The sequence below is a fragment of the Meriones unguiculatus genome, chromosome 12, assembly GCF_030254825.1.
Source record: "Meriones unguiculatus strain TT.TT164.6M chromosome 12, Bangor_MerUng_6.1, whole genome shotgun sequence".
In the NCBI taxonomy this organism is placed as follows: Eukaryota; Metazoa; Chordata; class Mammalia; order Rodentia; family Muridae; genus Meriones; species Meriones unguiculatus.
Genome location: NC_083360.1, coordinates 26,857,745 through 26,873,766, shown reverse-complemented (window position 1 = coordinate 26,873,766; position 16,022 = coordinate 26,857,745). Strand labels below are relative to the sequence as shown.

The following is a 16,022-nucleotide window of genomic DNA, read 5'->3' as shown; positions in this document are numbered from 1 at the left end:
AAAGAAACAGGCTTTTCCTTCTCTGTCCTCTGGGGCCCATAGTAAGGACTCAGTGATGGTCCACACAGCTGAGAGCCAGAAGTGCAGAGGAAGTCTCTCTTCCAGAATCAGAACTGTATCTGACAGTCTCCATCCTGCTCAGTGGCTGCTCTGTGGAGGATAGTACCCAGTCTGCTTGATCCCAGACCTACACATTGTCCTGAGCAGCAGATTCTGCTCCAGGAGATCAGCCAATCTTAGGAAACAGTCCCCATTATGACACTGGACAACACTGACCCTTCCTGACCTCTAATCCAGTCTCCCATTCTTCCACCTCTCTAGGATTCCCCTCTGATCCTCTCAACTACCCTTTCTGCCATGAGAGAAATTTCTGGTAGAAAGTGAATGCCTGTTTCCCTTCTCAGTGCCTCCAGCCCCCCAACCCTGCAACACCCCCCCCCATTACTACAGCTTCCTTCTCAAAGAATCCAGTGTCCCAGACACTATGGGCATGTCATATTCTTGGTCCCACCCTTTTTGGATTACCGGCCCTGGCTGGGGGCCCACAGGAAAAAGGTGGAGAGCCTGAGCCATGGCAATCCCCCAGCAGCTGTTTAAAGCAGCTGGCCCAGCAGTAGACAGCAGGCACCATGGCACCCAGGATACTGCCTCTGTTGCTGCCGCTGCTGCTGCTGGTGATGGCCTGGCCTCTGGCAGTACAGCCTGCACCCCCAACCTGCTACTTCAGGATGCTGACCCTGAGCCGTGAGATCATGGCAGATTTCCAGAGCCTGCAGGCTTCAGAGCCTGAGGTAAGGTCCTCATTTGCCTCTCCTGCCTTGGGAAGATAGATAGATGAAAGATAGATAGACAGAGCTCCCTACAGAGACTAGAGGTTGAGTTACACAAAACTAGTGAATTAAGCTCATTTAGTTCTGTCATTAGCCTGATGACCAACAATGTATGCCAAGGCGGGGGTGGTGACACACTCTTTATCTGTTGAGGGACTGTGGGACAATTACTCCCCCCCAACCCCCATCTCAGTTTCCTTCTCTGTAAAGAAGGAGGATAATTACATCTCCCTGGGTGCAATGGGGCTGAAAGGATTAACCACAGGGACACAGGGCAAGTGTTAAGGCTGTTAGCCCTATCTCCAGAGGAAGACCCCAGTAACTCAAGGCATCCCCTGAGGAGTGCTGCAAGGGAGAGAGAGAGAGTCGGGGTCCTCTGCCTGCTTATCTCTAGTAGAAGCAAAACATATTCCACTCCACTGAGAGCCTGGGTAAACTTCAGGACTGTATGCTGCTTGCATATGCTTCAAACAGACCCCAACATTTTACTCAGGTATTGAGGCTCATAGTATCTTAACACTCTGCATTTTCTTTTCAGAAGTTAAATGGCATCCATTAATGCCTCGTGTTAAACATGATAGATTGTAGCGTAGCAGGAAAATGCACAAAGGACCAGGAAAAAAATGGTGTTTGTGATCCTGCCACCTAGAGTCAACGGCTGCTATAACAATTGGAGGGCAGCATTCACTCGTGGTGGAGGTGGTGGAATATGGACTACATAGCACCAGTGGCTTTGCAAGCTGCTTATTAACACCACCATGCAATAAACTTATGTTCTTTTGTGCAACACTTCTTTGGACACAGCACTGACCTTTAGAGACATCTGGTGCTAGAAAGGAAGGGCAAAGGCTCAGAGCCACAGAGTGGGATGAAGTGGAAGACAAACTACTCACTCTTCTAATTCACAGCTGAGGAACTGAGTTACAAGAAAGAAAAGAGCAGCCCCAGGTCCCACAGAGGTTCCTAGAGGGGAGGACAGGAGATGTGCAGGCCTTTGGTCCTGCACACACACACGTGCACACACACACATACCTCTTTGTGGTGATGTGTTCTGTCTTACAGATTAAAGCTTTTATAGAGATAAATACATTAAGATATATGTATGTATGTAGTCTTCATACAGCTAGCTGCTGCAAAGCAAGCTTGCCTATATGAATATATTATATCTACAGTACTATATAATGTCCTACCTATGTTTGTGCATGCTTGTACACATGTGCTTGTGTAAAACAGTATCCTAATTCACAGTATTGTAAAGACTATGTTCTGAAGTAAGATCCTGCAAGAGCAGGTGTCATGATGCAAGACATGCTCTACGTGTCCTGTCATCAGGAAAAAAGAAAAAAAAGTTCTGGAGCTATTTTCTGGGGCAGCTAGCAGAAAGCAGGCTGTGACCAAGCTGCCCCTACGGGCGTCCCATCCACTTGCTTCCTTCCTGCAGGATCCATGTGTGAGGTACTTGCCCTGGCTCTACCTGGACATCCATGTAAGAGAGTGATGCCTGGTGGGAAGGGATGGGGTAGGGTGGCGGGGAGAGGGTGGGCTGGGGTGGGGTAGGAGGAGGTGAATTACCTCTGCTCCTGGCCTGAGGGGGCAGCCGGAGTTGAGGAGAGCTCTTATGCTTTATTGGAGGGCTCAAGGGCTCAGTCCCTGGCCGTCTGGTTCCTGCTTCTCTTACAGCCCTCTCTTGCTCCCACTCTCAGAATTCCTGTGTGCTGGCCAAGCTGCGGGATTTTGTGGCCTCTCCTCAATGCTGGAAAGTGGCTGAAGTGGACGCTCTGAAGGAAAGAGTGCGGAAGCTGTATATCATCATGAAATCCTTCTGCAGGCGGGTATGTGAGGCTCTCGAGAGCCCTTTTCTCCTCTGAGCATCGCAGAGAGGAGGGCTGGAAGGAGGGCTGGGGAAGGGACTTCAAGTCCAAGCAGCTTTTCTGCAATAGTCACCCTTGTTAATTGAGCAGGACTTGGAATGGGGCCCCTCACCTCCCACAGCTGCCCATGGAGACTATGTGGGTGGCTCACTCCTAGGCCACTCCATAGACACTCAAGGCGAAGTGCAAGAGCCAGAGGTAGCCAGAAGACACCTTCTGAAGGAGGGTTTAGGTGTGCTTGAGTGTCATCATAGGGGCTGGTTGTGGGGTATAAGGGAACAGAAAGCTAGCATTGTGCTCCCACAGCCCCCGCTCCAGATAGTGCTGATCTGTGTCCCCTTTTTCTCCTTCCCTGTGGGAACACTTCTTCACACATCACTTAAGTGGCCATCTGGTGACATCAGAAGAAGGGTTCTGATAGTTACACCACTAGAGCTGACTACTCTCTACTGTCTCCCCCTAAAGAGACCTAGCAAGATAGCTACATGTACAATTCCAGGTTCCTTAAAAAAGATACTGTTGTGTTTGTATGTGTGGAAGAGACAGAGAAAGAATATGAAATGTGTATATACACACAAGTGGAGGCCAGCACGAGGACATCAAGTGCCTTGCTCTGACACTCTCTGCCTATTTCCTTGAGCTAGGCTGGCTGACAGTAAGTTCCAAATATCCTCCTGTCTCTTCTCCCCACAGTTCTGGTATTATATGTGTACAGCCATACCCAGCCTCTTACATAGGTCCTGGGGGATTTGAACTCAGGTCTTCAGGCTTGTGCAGAAAATGGTCTTACTTACTGAACTATCTCCTCAGTATCTCCCGATCTCCCGTGTGTGTGTGTGTGTGTGTGTGTGTGTGTGTGTTGGGAGTGGGGAGAGTATATGAGAAGCACATGTGTGTACACATGGAGGCACCCGCCTAGCCAGAGTAAGGCCCTCCCCTCTAGAATCCTTAGATTGCTGATAGTGTCTCCTGTGCCAGTCCCTCTTCACTCCTGAACTCCTTTGGTTTGTTGTGGAGAAGGGAAGTTGGAATTAGCAGAGTGCCTTCTGGTGCGTGCACTGGGCGAAGTGGTTGGAAGTTGGAGCTGGTATACAATTCTGCAGTAGCTTCACCCATTCATCCTACCCACCACTCAGCCATCTGTCCATTTGGTCAACCAAAGCCTGAGTAAATTCCAATGAGAATGTGAAGAAAGAAAATTACCATTGTGGAGAGATGGCTCAGTGGTGAAGAGCACTGGCTGCTCTTCCAGAGAACCTGGGTTCAATTCCCAGCACCCACATGGAAGTTTTCAACTGTCTGTGACACTTCCAAGGGATCTGACACATTCATACAAATGCACATGAAATAAAATAAAATATTTTTTTAAAAAGGAGGAAGGAAGAGAGAGAGAGAGAGAGAGAGGAAGGAAGGAAGGAAGGAAGGAAGGAAGGAAGGAAGGAAGGAAAGAAAGAAAGAAAGAAAGAAAGAAAGAAAGAAAGAAAGAAGGAAAGAAAGAAAGAAAGAAAGAAAGCACTAGCTCTCCTAGGGACAGAAGTGTGATTCTACACACCAGGGACACCCGGACAGTCTTAGAGGGTTACAGGCACGCTAGCACTGTCTGGGTGCTCCAGAGACACCTGAAGCAGCACATCTGCTCACTGCTTGCTTGCCCTTTCCAGGACTTAGTGTTCAACTCAGATGACTGCAATGCTTTGGAACACCCGATCCCTGAGACCATGGGTCCTTCAGACTGGCAGAGCTAAGACAGCAGGTGGGCCAGAAGAACAAGCCAGAGGCCGGAAGCTGGGCTGGCTGTCCAAAGCAGAGCTACTGCACCCCAGACCTCTCTGTAGTGCAGCCAGTGGACCTGCAGTACGTCTCTCTACCTTCTGAAACACTAGTTAGGATCCTGCTGCCGAGCAAGCTTTGTGCACAGTTTGGAAGTTCAGCTTCTAGGTGTCTCATCAGTATAGAAGAGGCACAAATGGGAAAGTGCACACTGGCTTCTTTTGGGGGCACGAGTAGCATGGGAAGAGAAAAACCCATAGCTTCGTGACTGCTTTAATGAAATAACAGACCATTCTTTTTTTTTCTGGTCTCTGCTTATGCCCAAAGAGGCTTCAACTTTATGCTTCCTTTCTCTACAAGCTTTTCTTCCTTTCTCTCATTTTAAAGCATTTTTATTGCTTTTGCAATGTATTTACAAGGCTTTTAGGTAGTGTGAATGAGCCACCCTTTCACTGGAGGGTGATGAAAACCAAATAAACCTTTACTCGAGAAGCAGGGGTTCTGCTGTATCACCCCATGGTGGCCTCAGAGAGTTTCCCCCTCACTTTCCCTCAGAGCACGCACTACTCCCATGATGCAATTGTTGATTCTTCTCCATTAAGCTTATGTCTGAGTCCATTTTCCACCACCCATATAAATAGCTAGGGCTCAGAGGTTGGAAGATGCTCCAACTTCTGCAGGGAACACAGTGTCCCTTTGGATGCAACCAGTGGGAACAGATCGCACTGTGCCCTCTGGAGGGATAGACACTGAAGCAGACTAATAGTGGGTTGGGTGGCTTGACCTGCTCAAAGGCCAGCAGCTGTTGAATGGAGAGCTTGGCTGAAGCCAAGCCTGGTGAACCGAAATCCATGTTCTTCCCACATTGGTCCCCTGGATGTAAAGCATACTGATTTTAATAACTTAGGAAACCAAGAGTAGATTCTTGGCAAAGCTCCTGCTTCCATGTGAGACTTGTGTCATGTCAGGATCTGAACTGCACAGGCCAGGCTGTTCTCCTGACCTCAGACACTCTGGCTCTCCAGATGATCCTGAAGACTGCCTGGGTGACAGTCAATCTGCCAGTGTTATAGGGCTATTGTGACAAGGTGACACAGAGGCAGCTTGTCATCAGAGAATTGTGTGGTCTTATGATGTAAGAGGCCACGCTCTGGGCTGAGATGCCAGTAGTGGGTGTGTTCTCCAAAATCCAACACGGACTTTTCCCTTGCCTTCTATGTGCTGCTGTGGGTGGGACTTGGGAGGAACAGCAAGCCTGGAGAAGACAAGCAAGCAGTGAGCAGATGTGCTGCTACAGGTGACCACAATGACAAGTCACCTCAGTCTCCCCTTGATACAGTACTCTTGCCATATCTGTCTCTGTCCTAGTCTCCCTCTTCTTACATGGACACTAATTGTTAAACTAGGGCCCACCTTTACCCACTCCAAACTCTAGTAACCTTGCTGCCACTTCCCTGCACCCCCGGTCCTCAAGATCGTCTTGATTTGATAGGCTTTGTACAGATCCTAAGTTCAAATAAGGTCATGTTCACAGTTGCGAGAGGTGAATACTTCAGAGTATAGGGCAAAGGAAAACAATGCCACAGAATGACCTTCTGTGACTCCACTCCCGCATCGACCTATGGAGGCACTGTGCCTGGCGCATGGCACCCCAGCCATGCTGAATCTTCTTCATGACATTTCTGAGGTTTATTATCAAACACTGTCTCCAATGTTTAAGGCAGAGGGCTTCTCAGACAATTCCAGGTTTCAAAAGGACCTCAAACAGGCCTACAAACTGGTGAGCTACGAAGGGGCAAAGGCACAGACATGAGGCTCCAACACAAGCGTGGCCAGAGCTGACAACATGGTGTAATTAGGACACAAACAAGGCTAGTGATGGTCAGGCCCGTCCAGGCAGAGCTTTGTGACCCCAAACCAGCTGTAGAGCTGGGGCCACAGAAAGGAGACTCCCCTCCTAGCAGAAACTTTGGGACCTGTCATTTACAATTGAGATTATCAGTTCTGTAAGGGATCTGCTTTGGACTTCAAAACTAACAAATGAAGTTGCTGCATTCTGGGTGCCAGCCCATCTCTAAGCTGAGCTGAGAACATAGCCCCTGACCCAGGCACCTTCCTTTAGAGTGAACTGGTCGGTACTGTCTCTCGGTATCGGTTGTCTCCATCTGCTCCTTTCCACCTTGATGTCAACTGGACATACCGGATACACATTCTGTCTAGACTGGGTCCAACATTCAGTTTTCCCACAGGTCTCTCTACTGTCATCTCTTTTTGTCCTAAGGAAGGATATGGCAATATCTTCTCTCATGTCTTCCCCATCAGAAGGATTGTCCCTGCCATGGGACTGTTGCCTGTTAGAACCAATGTCGTAGTTTCCACAACTGATTTAATCACCCACTGAAGCCAGAAAAGGAAGTGAGTGAAGAAGGTTTAAGGAAAGAACCCCATCTTAGCTCTGGCGCTGGGTGACTATATGCAGGGAAGCAATTTCCTCAGCCTCTGTGGCCCACTTTCTTCATCAGTAAGATAAGGGCGACAGTAACACAAATTTCACAGGTTCATCTGAGGGAAATACAAACCAATATAGCAATACTACACAGGACCTACCTCACATAGACTTCTAGCTAGCTCACTTAACATCAGAAGCCAACGCTGTAGAGAACAAGCGTTCAGGGCCACTTGCAATATGAAGTACCCCTGCAGTCTGAGAATCCATGCATTCCCCCTTCCCAAGATAAGAACCATCATTTCAGACAGGCCTTTTTCTAACCTCAGCCCTGGACAGCAGCTTCCAGGCCTATGTCCTGACATCTTTTCCTCCCCAGTAAGCCATCCTCCACCCACTCTCCAGGGCAACCATGAGGAACTGGGCGTGTCCCATCCTTCTGATATCCTCCAGTGGTTGCTTGAGACTCACCTGACTATGGCCACCAACCCCACCCCCATTGATATCTAACACTCATTCGTCAGGCCTTTATCCTGGCCTTCTCCAGGTGTAGCTTCTCTAGCTCACACACACAGCCTTGCTTCTGCTCATCTAGCATATGCTGGACGTCTTCGTAACCTATGCCACCATCTTGGAAGCCTGTGGGAGTCTCCCACTGCGCAAGTGTAACTTGTGCATTGAAACTTTCACTCAACAATCAACTGTCTTACCTGTTTTACTCTTTCATGCTCATCATCATAGTCACTAGAATGGCCCATCTGACCACCTCCTCTTCCTCCTTCATACACACAGGTCTTTTTTACACCAAGTCCACAGTTCTTTCATTTTCATCTTGGTCTCCTGGCCTTGCTAGTTCCTCCCCTGACTCCTCAGCATAGCTGGTCCAGGCTCGGCTCTGTCCTATTTCTTTCCTCTGCCTGAGATCAGTTTCTTGGAGAATGACCCCACCAGTTTTGTGGCTCCTGAGACTGTGTTTACACATAAAGCAAGAAGAGAAGAACCCATTTCAACTCCTCTCTTTAACACATTACCTTCATTCGGAATATGAGAAAATAACACACTAGGGGCAAGAACGGAGGACGACTCAGTCAGTTAAGTGCTTGATGCTCAGGCATAAGAACCTGAGTTCAAATCCTCTGCATTCAAGTGGAAATGCCAGGCATGGTGGCTCCCAACACAGGGGAAGCAGAGCCAAGCAAATTCCTTAGGGATCATTGCCAACCAACCTAACCTAACTGACGAATCCCAGGTCCCAGTGTGAGACTATGTCTCAAATAAGAAAGTGGAGAGTAATTGAAGAAGACATCTATATCAGCCTCTGCCTTCACATGCTTGATCACCACATATATACATGCACATAGACACACAAGGACACACTACACACAGAGAAGGGTGCAGGGGAGGGAGGGAGGGAGCCCACTCTAAGCTAAACAACAATCTGAGCATTTCTTATTCCTTCCACTGCCTCCCACCCCATCTAAGGTCTCGTGAATTTGTTTCCCAGGATTACAGCCATGGCTTCCTGAGTGACCTCTCTGCTGAGCTTACCCTCGTACAGCTTATTCTCAGATTGCTGACTGGTGTAACACATTAAAATATGCTCATGACATTTTGTTCACAACCCTTGGTGACTCCACACTGGACTCAGAACAAAAGACAAGGTCCCTATAATGGCCACAAAGGCCTTCCTTGGCTGTCCCAATTGCCTAGCCTACTTCCTTTGCCTGTGTGGTTCTGGGCTGGTTTCTTGGTGTTTTCTTATTTTCCTTTGCTTCTCCAGTCTCAACAGGAAAATACTGACAATCCTGTTCCCCAAAGGTGGTGATGGAGCATCTAAAATGTGTGTTGCCAAGTGCTGTCCTGCCATTAGTTACTCCATATGGCCTGTCATTCTTCCCATTCTTCCCCTGTTTATCATAACCAACAGATCTCTGTAGATTATTTCTTGTTGTAAACTATGGAGTATCATGGTCCCCATTTTCCTCTTACCTATCACTCACTGATTCAATGTCCTGGGGCTTCCTGAACGGCCAGATCAAAGTAAGTGAGACACTGGCTTGCAAAGCTCTATGAGCTTCCTTTGCCTATGGGATGGAATCTGCTGACCCTCGCCCCTCGCTTACAAAGCTGCTCTTGCAAAGGCTTCCAAAAATCCCTGTGCCGCTGAGTCCACAGTCACATGCTTCAACTTTACCGACCTCTAACGATTTCTGAATTTCTTTCCACTCGGCTTGTCTGCTTTTCTGCTGCTGAAAATGTAAAAAATATATATATATATATATATATATATATGGACTACACATAGAGTGAGTGAAGAGTCTTATGGTGACTGATGGTTTTAAGACACGGTTTGGGGACCACATCCAGTGACAGCATAGCCCCCAAGTTAGTTCACAGCATCATAGAAAAAGTACATGGAGCATATGTGGGCATCCGAGTCTGAGTAATAATGAACATTCCAGTGTTAAACCGTTAAGGTCCCACCCTAATGCCCTCACCTACTTTGTGTGTATGTGTGTACAAGTTTGTGTTTGTCAACATGTACCCGTGAACAACAGACACCTGTGTGCACATGCATGTCCACGGCAGATGTCAATGTTGAGTGTAGTTCTCAGTCACTCTTCACCTTATTTTTTGAAAGAGGGAATCTCACTGAACCTGGAGCTCCCTGATTTGGCTAGACTAGCTGGCCAGTGAACCCCAGGACTCCACACCCCTTGTCCCCAGCACTGAGGTTATAGATAGACATCACTTTACCAAACTGAGCCATCTTCCCAGCCTCCCACTATACTGTTCTGGTGAGAGAATGGTCTGGTGACGGTTGTACTTCATAAGCTTATTAAATGCCTATCGAGCCAAGTCAAAGGAGCAGATAGCAGATAGATGACATCATCAAATAGGGCACTTGCACCATTCAGCAGAGATGACAAGGAAAACCTGTTGAAATGGTCGCACTGGGATTCCCAACAGAGAGCTTTCCAGGCTGTGTGCTCTCTCTGTGGATGAGCTTTTGACTTCCAGTTCCCACTAATCCTTTTGGCGTATGTCTAGTTGTTTCCGGATGAAGTCAACAAGTCAACGTTGGACCGGTACACTGAGTAATGGAGGATTCCCTGGTGTGGTGAAGCCTGTGTAGCACATGGAGAAGAATAAAAGGGAGTGTGGGAGGGGAAGCACCCACTCTCAACCACCTTCCCTAGACCTGGTTCAAGGCCTCCACCACCACTCTACTCATTCTCAGGCCTTATGGGCTAAGCTGAGAACTCACACGAATCCTTTGTTTTTCAGGCCTAAAAATACACCATCAGGTCTTCCGAGTCTGTAGTTTATACATATCAGATTGTGGGATTCTTTAGCCTTCATGATTACATGGGCCAGTCTTATACACACACACACACACACACACACACACACACACACACACACAAATGATACCATTGCTTCTGCATCTCTAGAGAAGCCTGAAGACTACCCTGAGCCTGTGTTTGTCTCTCCATCACCACGGCTGATACAGCAATCAAGCTCACCTTTTGCCTGAACCCCTGCCGATGCCACCTAACCGAGCTGCCAGCTCTAATCTCTTCCCTTTTCAATCAACTCACGCCGCGAGCAGCAGTCTGTTTAAAACATAAATTAGTAGTTAAGATGGCTCAGTCAGTAAAGGTCCTTGCTGCCAAGCCTGACAATCTGACTTCAAGAAAAACCAACTCAGGGGCTGAGAGATGGCTCAGTGGTTAAGATCACTGGCTTCTCTTCCAGAGGTCCTGAATTCAATTCCCAGCAACCACATGGTGGCTCACAACCATCTATAATGAGATCTGGTGCCCTCTTCTGGAGAGCAGGCAAAACATTGCAGACATAATAAATAAACAAATCTTAAAAAGAAAAACCAACTCCTGAAAGTTGACCTCTGACCTCCACACATGTCCCATAGCATTCACATGCACACAGTACACACACACACACACACACACACACACACACACAAAACTTCATGGTGAAGTGCTCCAGGAAGGCAGTAGCCGTGGATTCTTTTTTCACGATTTCTTTCCCACCACTTAGAACCATGCCTGGTGGATGAAAAAAGTCAGTAGCTGTGTTTGAAATGACTGGCACTGTGAAATGGAGACAAGCCACCAGTTAAAAGCCTTGAGGTTTGCATCTGTCCACACCCATTTTTTTTCCTCCTGACACCTGTACCACAGAGAGGGTAGTTTCAGAGGCATGCATCGGCGTTGCCAGAAACTGCTGCTTCTTGCTGATTTGATCAACACTGACATTTTATAAACTCATCCACATGCACACACACACACAAATACACACACGTACACATTGTGAGGACATTTATCGAACAGTGCTCTGAGCTCTTCCTTAAAATATGGCAATGTGTACCAGCAGCAGCAGCCAGGCCCTGAGTGGAGCCTTATTTCCCTTCCTAGATATCACCAAGCATTTCATCATTGGCGCAGGCCTCCTCGCAGCGCTTGGGCCTCCTCGCAGCGCTTGGCTCAGCTCAGCAGGTACTTTACACCCAGGGGCAATTCAAACCTGACGAGGATTGTTAGACAAAAAATGCATGGCTTAAGCTAAATCTGTACAAAAATGCTGAGTGTATGAAACAACCTCCCTGTTTGCAGAAATGTTCGGGTTTACAGAATGGGAGATCAAGAGCTCTCGGGACAGAGAGAGGGACTATCCTGACACCCATCAACTGTTAGAGGCAAAGGAAAAAAAAAAAAAAAAAACAGAAAAGCAGAGCTCAAGCACGAGGAAACGGCTGCATCAGCAGCAATAACTTAGCTTTATTCCCCTCTGTGGTGAGGCTGGCCCAGGAATTATTGGGCATGGCAGACACAATTCTGGAATCTTTGTAGTTGGGCTCCTGAAACACAGCCCTAGTTATTTTTTGAGAATGTTCTGGCTGTGGGGCAAGTCAAGGGAATGTGCTCTGGGGAAGCAATGTTTTGGCTCTCTGATCTCTGCTGCAGCTGTACAGCCCCAGCCCAGGTCAGGACAGCTCCAGACAGATGTCATGGTCAACACTAACCATTATGGTGCCATTTTGACAGCAATGGGACCCTTCCCCCATGGCCTGGACATGTGCACAGATGTGATGATGAGTTTTGTCAGCTTGATACAACCTAGAATCACCTAGCAAGAGAGTCTCAATGACAGATTGTCTGAGTCAAGGTGGCCTGTGGGGATGACTGTCTGGAGATGGCTGTCGGGGCTGTCTTGATCCTTCGAGTGGTGTGGAAAGGCACAGCCTGTGTGTAGGTAGTACTACACCCTGGTTTCAGGCCCTAGATTATGTAAGCATGGAGGAAGCTAGCTGAGCATACATGCATTCATTTCTCTCCACTTGGACGTGACATGACCAGCTCCTTCAGGGTCCTGCCTTGACTTCCTGTAAGGATGGTCTATAACCCTTACCTCCCCTAAGATTGTCAGGGTGTTTTTATCACAGTAGCAGAAACGTAACTAGGATAACAAAGGGCCAGAGCTTCGGAGTCACCCCATTCAGGCACAGGAGGCATTGAAGAAGTAGCTAATATTATTCATCCATGCTCAGGTCCTTCTGCATTCCTAATGACCACATTTCCATATGTGAAGAACTCCAGTTTAGCAAGGCTCCTACGAGTTTTCAGTTTTAGTTAGGGTTTCTATTGCTGTGATAAATACCGTGACGAATGCAACTTGGGAAGGGAAGGGCTTATTTCATTTTATACTTCCATATTCCAGCCCGTCAGAGGAGGAGGTCAGGGCAGGAATTTAAGGCAGGAACTGAACCAGAAGCTGTGGAGGAGTGCTGCTCACTGGCTTGCTCCTCATCGTGTGTTCACCCTGCTTTCTGATAGCACCCCAAGATAACTGCTCAGGGGTGGGGTGGCACCAGCCATGGTGAGCCGGAGCCTTCCACACCAATCATCAATCAATAAAATGCCCTACAAACCTGCCTACAGGTGATCTGATGGAGGCATCTCCTCAATTAAGAGCTTCTCTTCCCAAATGACCCTAGAGGGTGTCAAGTTGCCATAAAACAAACCAACACAACTGGTGTCTTAGTGTGAGGGTGACCAAAAATAATCACGGAGCAGGACAGATCCCAGGGACAGCCCACAGAAACGTGACAGACTGCTGCAAGCACATTACAAGCAGGTCCAGAGGGAGAACAGCAAACAGTATGAAGAGACCTGAAGTTTCCCCTTTACCTTACTCGACACACTAAAGGAGACTGGAGATGGTGTGTGAGAGAGGCTTTCTGGCGTTTAGACCACAGGATGGAATGTCTTTGACCATCAGGATCAGCATAATGTTTGCCTGGCTTTTTTCTGTGCATAAATAAGTTCCCCAAAAGGCATCCACTAATGAAAAGCACTGCTAATATTTGATAAATATCAATAAACACGGGCCAGCAAGATGACTCAGCAGGTAAATACACCTGCCGCACAAACCAGAGAAGCGCATAAAAAGTGGCAGGAGAGAACTGACAACTGAAGGTTGTCCTTTACACAGGGACTGTGGCAAGTGCGTGGGTGCATTCACATGCATAATTGACTTACATAAACAGTTTTTTGAGACAGAGTCTCTGTACGAATCTCTGGCTGGCCTGAAACCCGCTATCTGGACTAGGCATTGAACTCACCGAGACCTGCCTGCTTCTACTTCCTGAATGCAAGAATTAAAGGTATGTGTCACCATGCTTGGCAATAAAAAAATAAATTTATACACATAGTACAAAATGGTCGTCAAAATAGGTTATAAAGACACAGCAAGAAAAAAATAGATATGTAAAAAGATATTTGCACTCAAATTTTATTTGCATTTATTTATTTGCATTCAAATTTTCCCCAAAATCAAGGATGGGATAGGAAAGGAAAGAGGCCTTCCCACAGGCTACTTAAATCTACAATAAAAACCATAAAATCATTTAGTGTGTGAGAGGCAAGCTGAGGCAGGTGAATGGCCATGAGAGCCTGAGCTACAAAGTTAGACACTGCCTCAAAAAAGCAAACAAATAAAATCAATAAGTACATGAATAATTACATGTCATTAAGACTTCTTAGTGAAAACAGAAGGGCATTTGCAAGCAATGTGCTAAAATCTTATGTCCACCAAATGGGAAAACAGGCCTCAAGAGACTAATGGTTGGTGCTCACAGGGTAAAGGAAGCTCTTCCGAGTCCTCCTTGCACGTGAGGCCAACACAAGCCTTATCACTTGTTTTTAAGGGCTGAATAAGAAGGTGGTGAATATTGTGAGGTAACCACGTCAAGCCAATTAACATATACTACACGTCACATACTAGAAATAATCTGTGGTAAGATCATTTAACCCTGCAGTTTTCAAGCTGACAGTGAGTGGTTACTAAATGGAGGCCCCATGCTGGCCATAGGTCTTTTGAACTTATTCCTTTTAAGGAAGTGATATTTTTTATTATTACATTTTCCTTGTTTAGTGTGTGTGTGTGTGTGTGTGTGTGTGTGTGTGTGCATGCATATATGTGTGTTGGGGTATACATGTGGAAGTCAGAGGAGAACCTACAAGAATTGGTTCCTTCCTTCTCCCACATGAGTCCCACGGATTGAACTCAGCTGGTCAGGCTTGGTGGCAGGCACTTTTACCCTGGTGGAGACAAGTAAATGAAATTTTGTGTTCTTTGACCAATACCTTAGTTAGGATTAGTATTGCACAAAATACCATGACCAAAAGCAGCTTGGGGGAAGAAAAGGTCTATTTCATTCACAGTTTCATATAACAGTTCATCATCAAAAGCAGTGAGGACTCAAAGAGGGCAGGAACCTGGAGGCAGGAGCTGATGCAGAGGCCATGGAGGGGTGCAGCTTACTGGCTCCTCATAGCTTGCTCGGCCTGCTTCCTCATAGAACCCAGGACCAACGGCACCACGAATAGCACTAGTGTAGTGGGCTGGACCTTGCTATCAATCACTAATTAAGAAAATGCCCTCAGTCTCGCCTACAGCCTCGTGTAGGCCTTTTCTCAGGTGAGGTTCCCTCCTCGTCAATGACCCTAGCTGTGTCACGTGGACATGAAACTAGCTAGCATCTTCCTAACCCACACTTGGCCCTTCCTCTCCCCTCAGGACCACTTTTCCCCTGCTCAGCACCAGATGAGAACTCAGAAAGGAAGCCATGGGTTTAGAGCCTGGAGCGATGTGCTTTAAATTAAATGCTCTCCTTTTGATTACAAAAGGGAAGTGACAATGAAGGTATCACTGCTGCAAGATCATTCCAGTGTTATAACTCCCTCAAGGATGCCAGAATATCACCATAGAGGCAATTATGGAGAAACTAAAATTAATTTAGATGCAATTTCAAAGCTGCGAAGCCTATTTGCAGCCACAGAAAGTACTACTCAAACCCCGCTCCACAGCAAAGCATCATTGAGGGTCAGGAGCCATGAGGGCAGGCTCCCTTGACTCCTACCTTTATGAGCCCAGCGGGTCAGATGACTCCTCCCCACCACAGCCGCTTCCATCACCAGGTGACTCTCCTCATCTCTCTTATCTGAGTCACAGGCCTTCTGGCTCTGCTGATAAGCCCTCCTCCTGGCTAAGGTTCTCAGGACTACAGCCTGACTTTGGGGTGAAGCTCAAACACATAAAGCCACTGTGGCTTCAAGGAAGGACTGAAGTCTGGCCTCAGGAAAATGAACCCCGTGTGCTTCAGAAAAAGGGTCACCCTTCCCCTTGGGGTTGCCTTTTCACTCCCTTGTTGTGTGGTGTGTGTGTGTACGTGCATGCGTGTGTGCAGGTGATAACACTTATCCATACTGTCTCCAGCATCTCAGGGTAACACAAGAGAAAGCAGGGACAAGGCTGAGTGCTGGCACCTTACCTTTGACAAAGTGGGCCCGTCAGTAGGCTAATCTATCTGACAAGAATGGGTGTCAAGGTTCCCCAAGGCTCTTCAGGTAGTTGCCCCGTGATTCCCAGACTCCTCAGGTACCTGCCTATTTCAGCTTCCACTTTGCAGGGGTTGGGAGGTGAAATGCTTCATGCCCCCCTTCCTAGGCCAGGTGAGCAGTTTGGATGGGCAGAAGGTACAGCTGGGGATACTAAGTAGGAAGCCAAGGGTAATACCGT

At 47.4% G+C, this 16,022-nt stretch overlaps 1 protein-coding gene across 1 annotated transcript; it reads left to right on the top strand.

Annotated features, from left to right (window-relative positions):
- The first annotated feature begins 590 nt into the window (after positions 1-590).
- On the top strand, positions 591-4,756 carry Cytl1 (cytokine like 1). The gene is made up of 4 exons (XM_021649638.2): positions 591-791; positions 2,272-2,316; positions 2,534-2,662; positions 4,363-4,756. Exons 1-4 carry the CDS (start codon positions 630-632, stop codon positions 4,444-4,446), a joined length of 420 nt encoding a protein of 139 aa, XP_021505313.1. The 5' UTR covers positions 591-629; the 3' UTR covers positions 4,447-4,756.
- The last annotated feature ends 11,266 nt before the right edge of the window (positions 4,757-16,022 follow it).

Coding starts and splice junctions, on each gene's coding strand:
- Cytl1 (XM_021649638.2), top strand. CDS start 630: ATGGCACCCAGGATACTGCCTCTGTTGCTGCCGCTGCTGCTGCTGGTG. Junction 2,317..2,533: donor GGCTCTACCTGGACATCCAT/GTAAGAGAGTGA, acceptor TCCCACTCTCAG/AATTCCTGTGTGCTGGCCAA. Junction 2,663..4,362: donor TGAAATCCTTCTGCAGGCGG/GTATGTGAGGCT, acceptor TGCCCTTTCCAG/GACTTAGTGTTCAACTCAGA.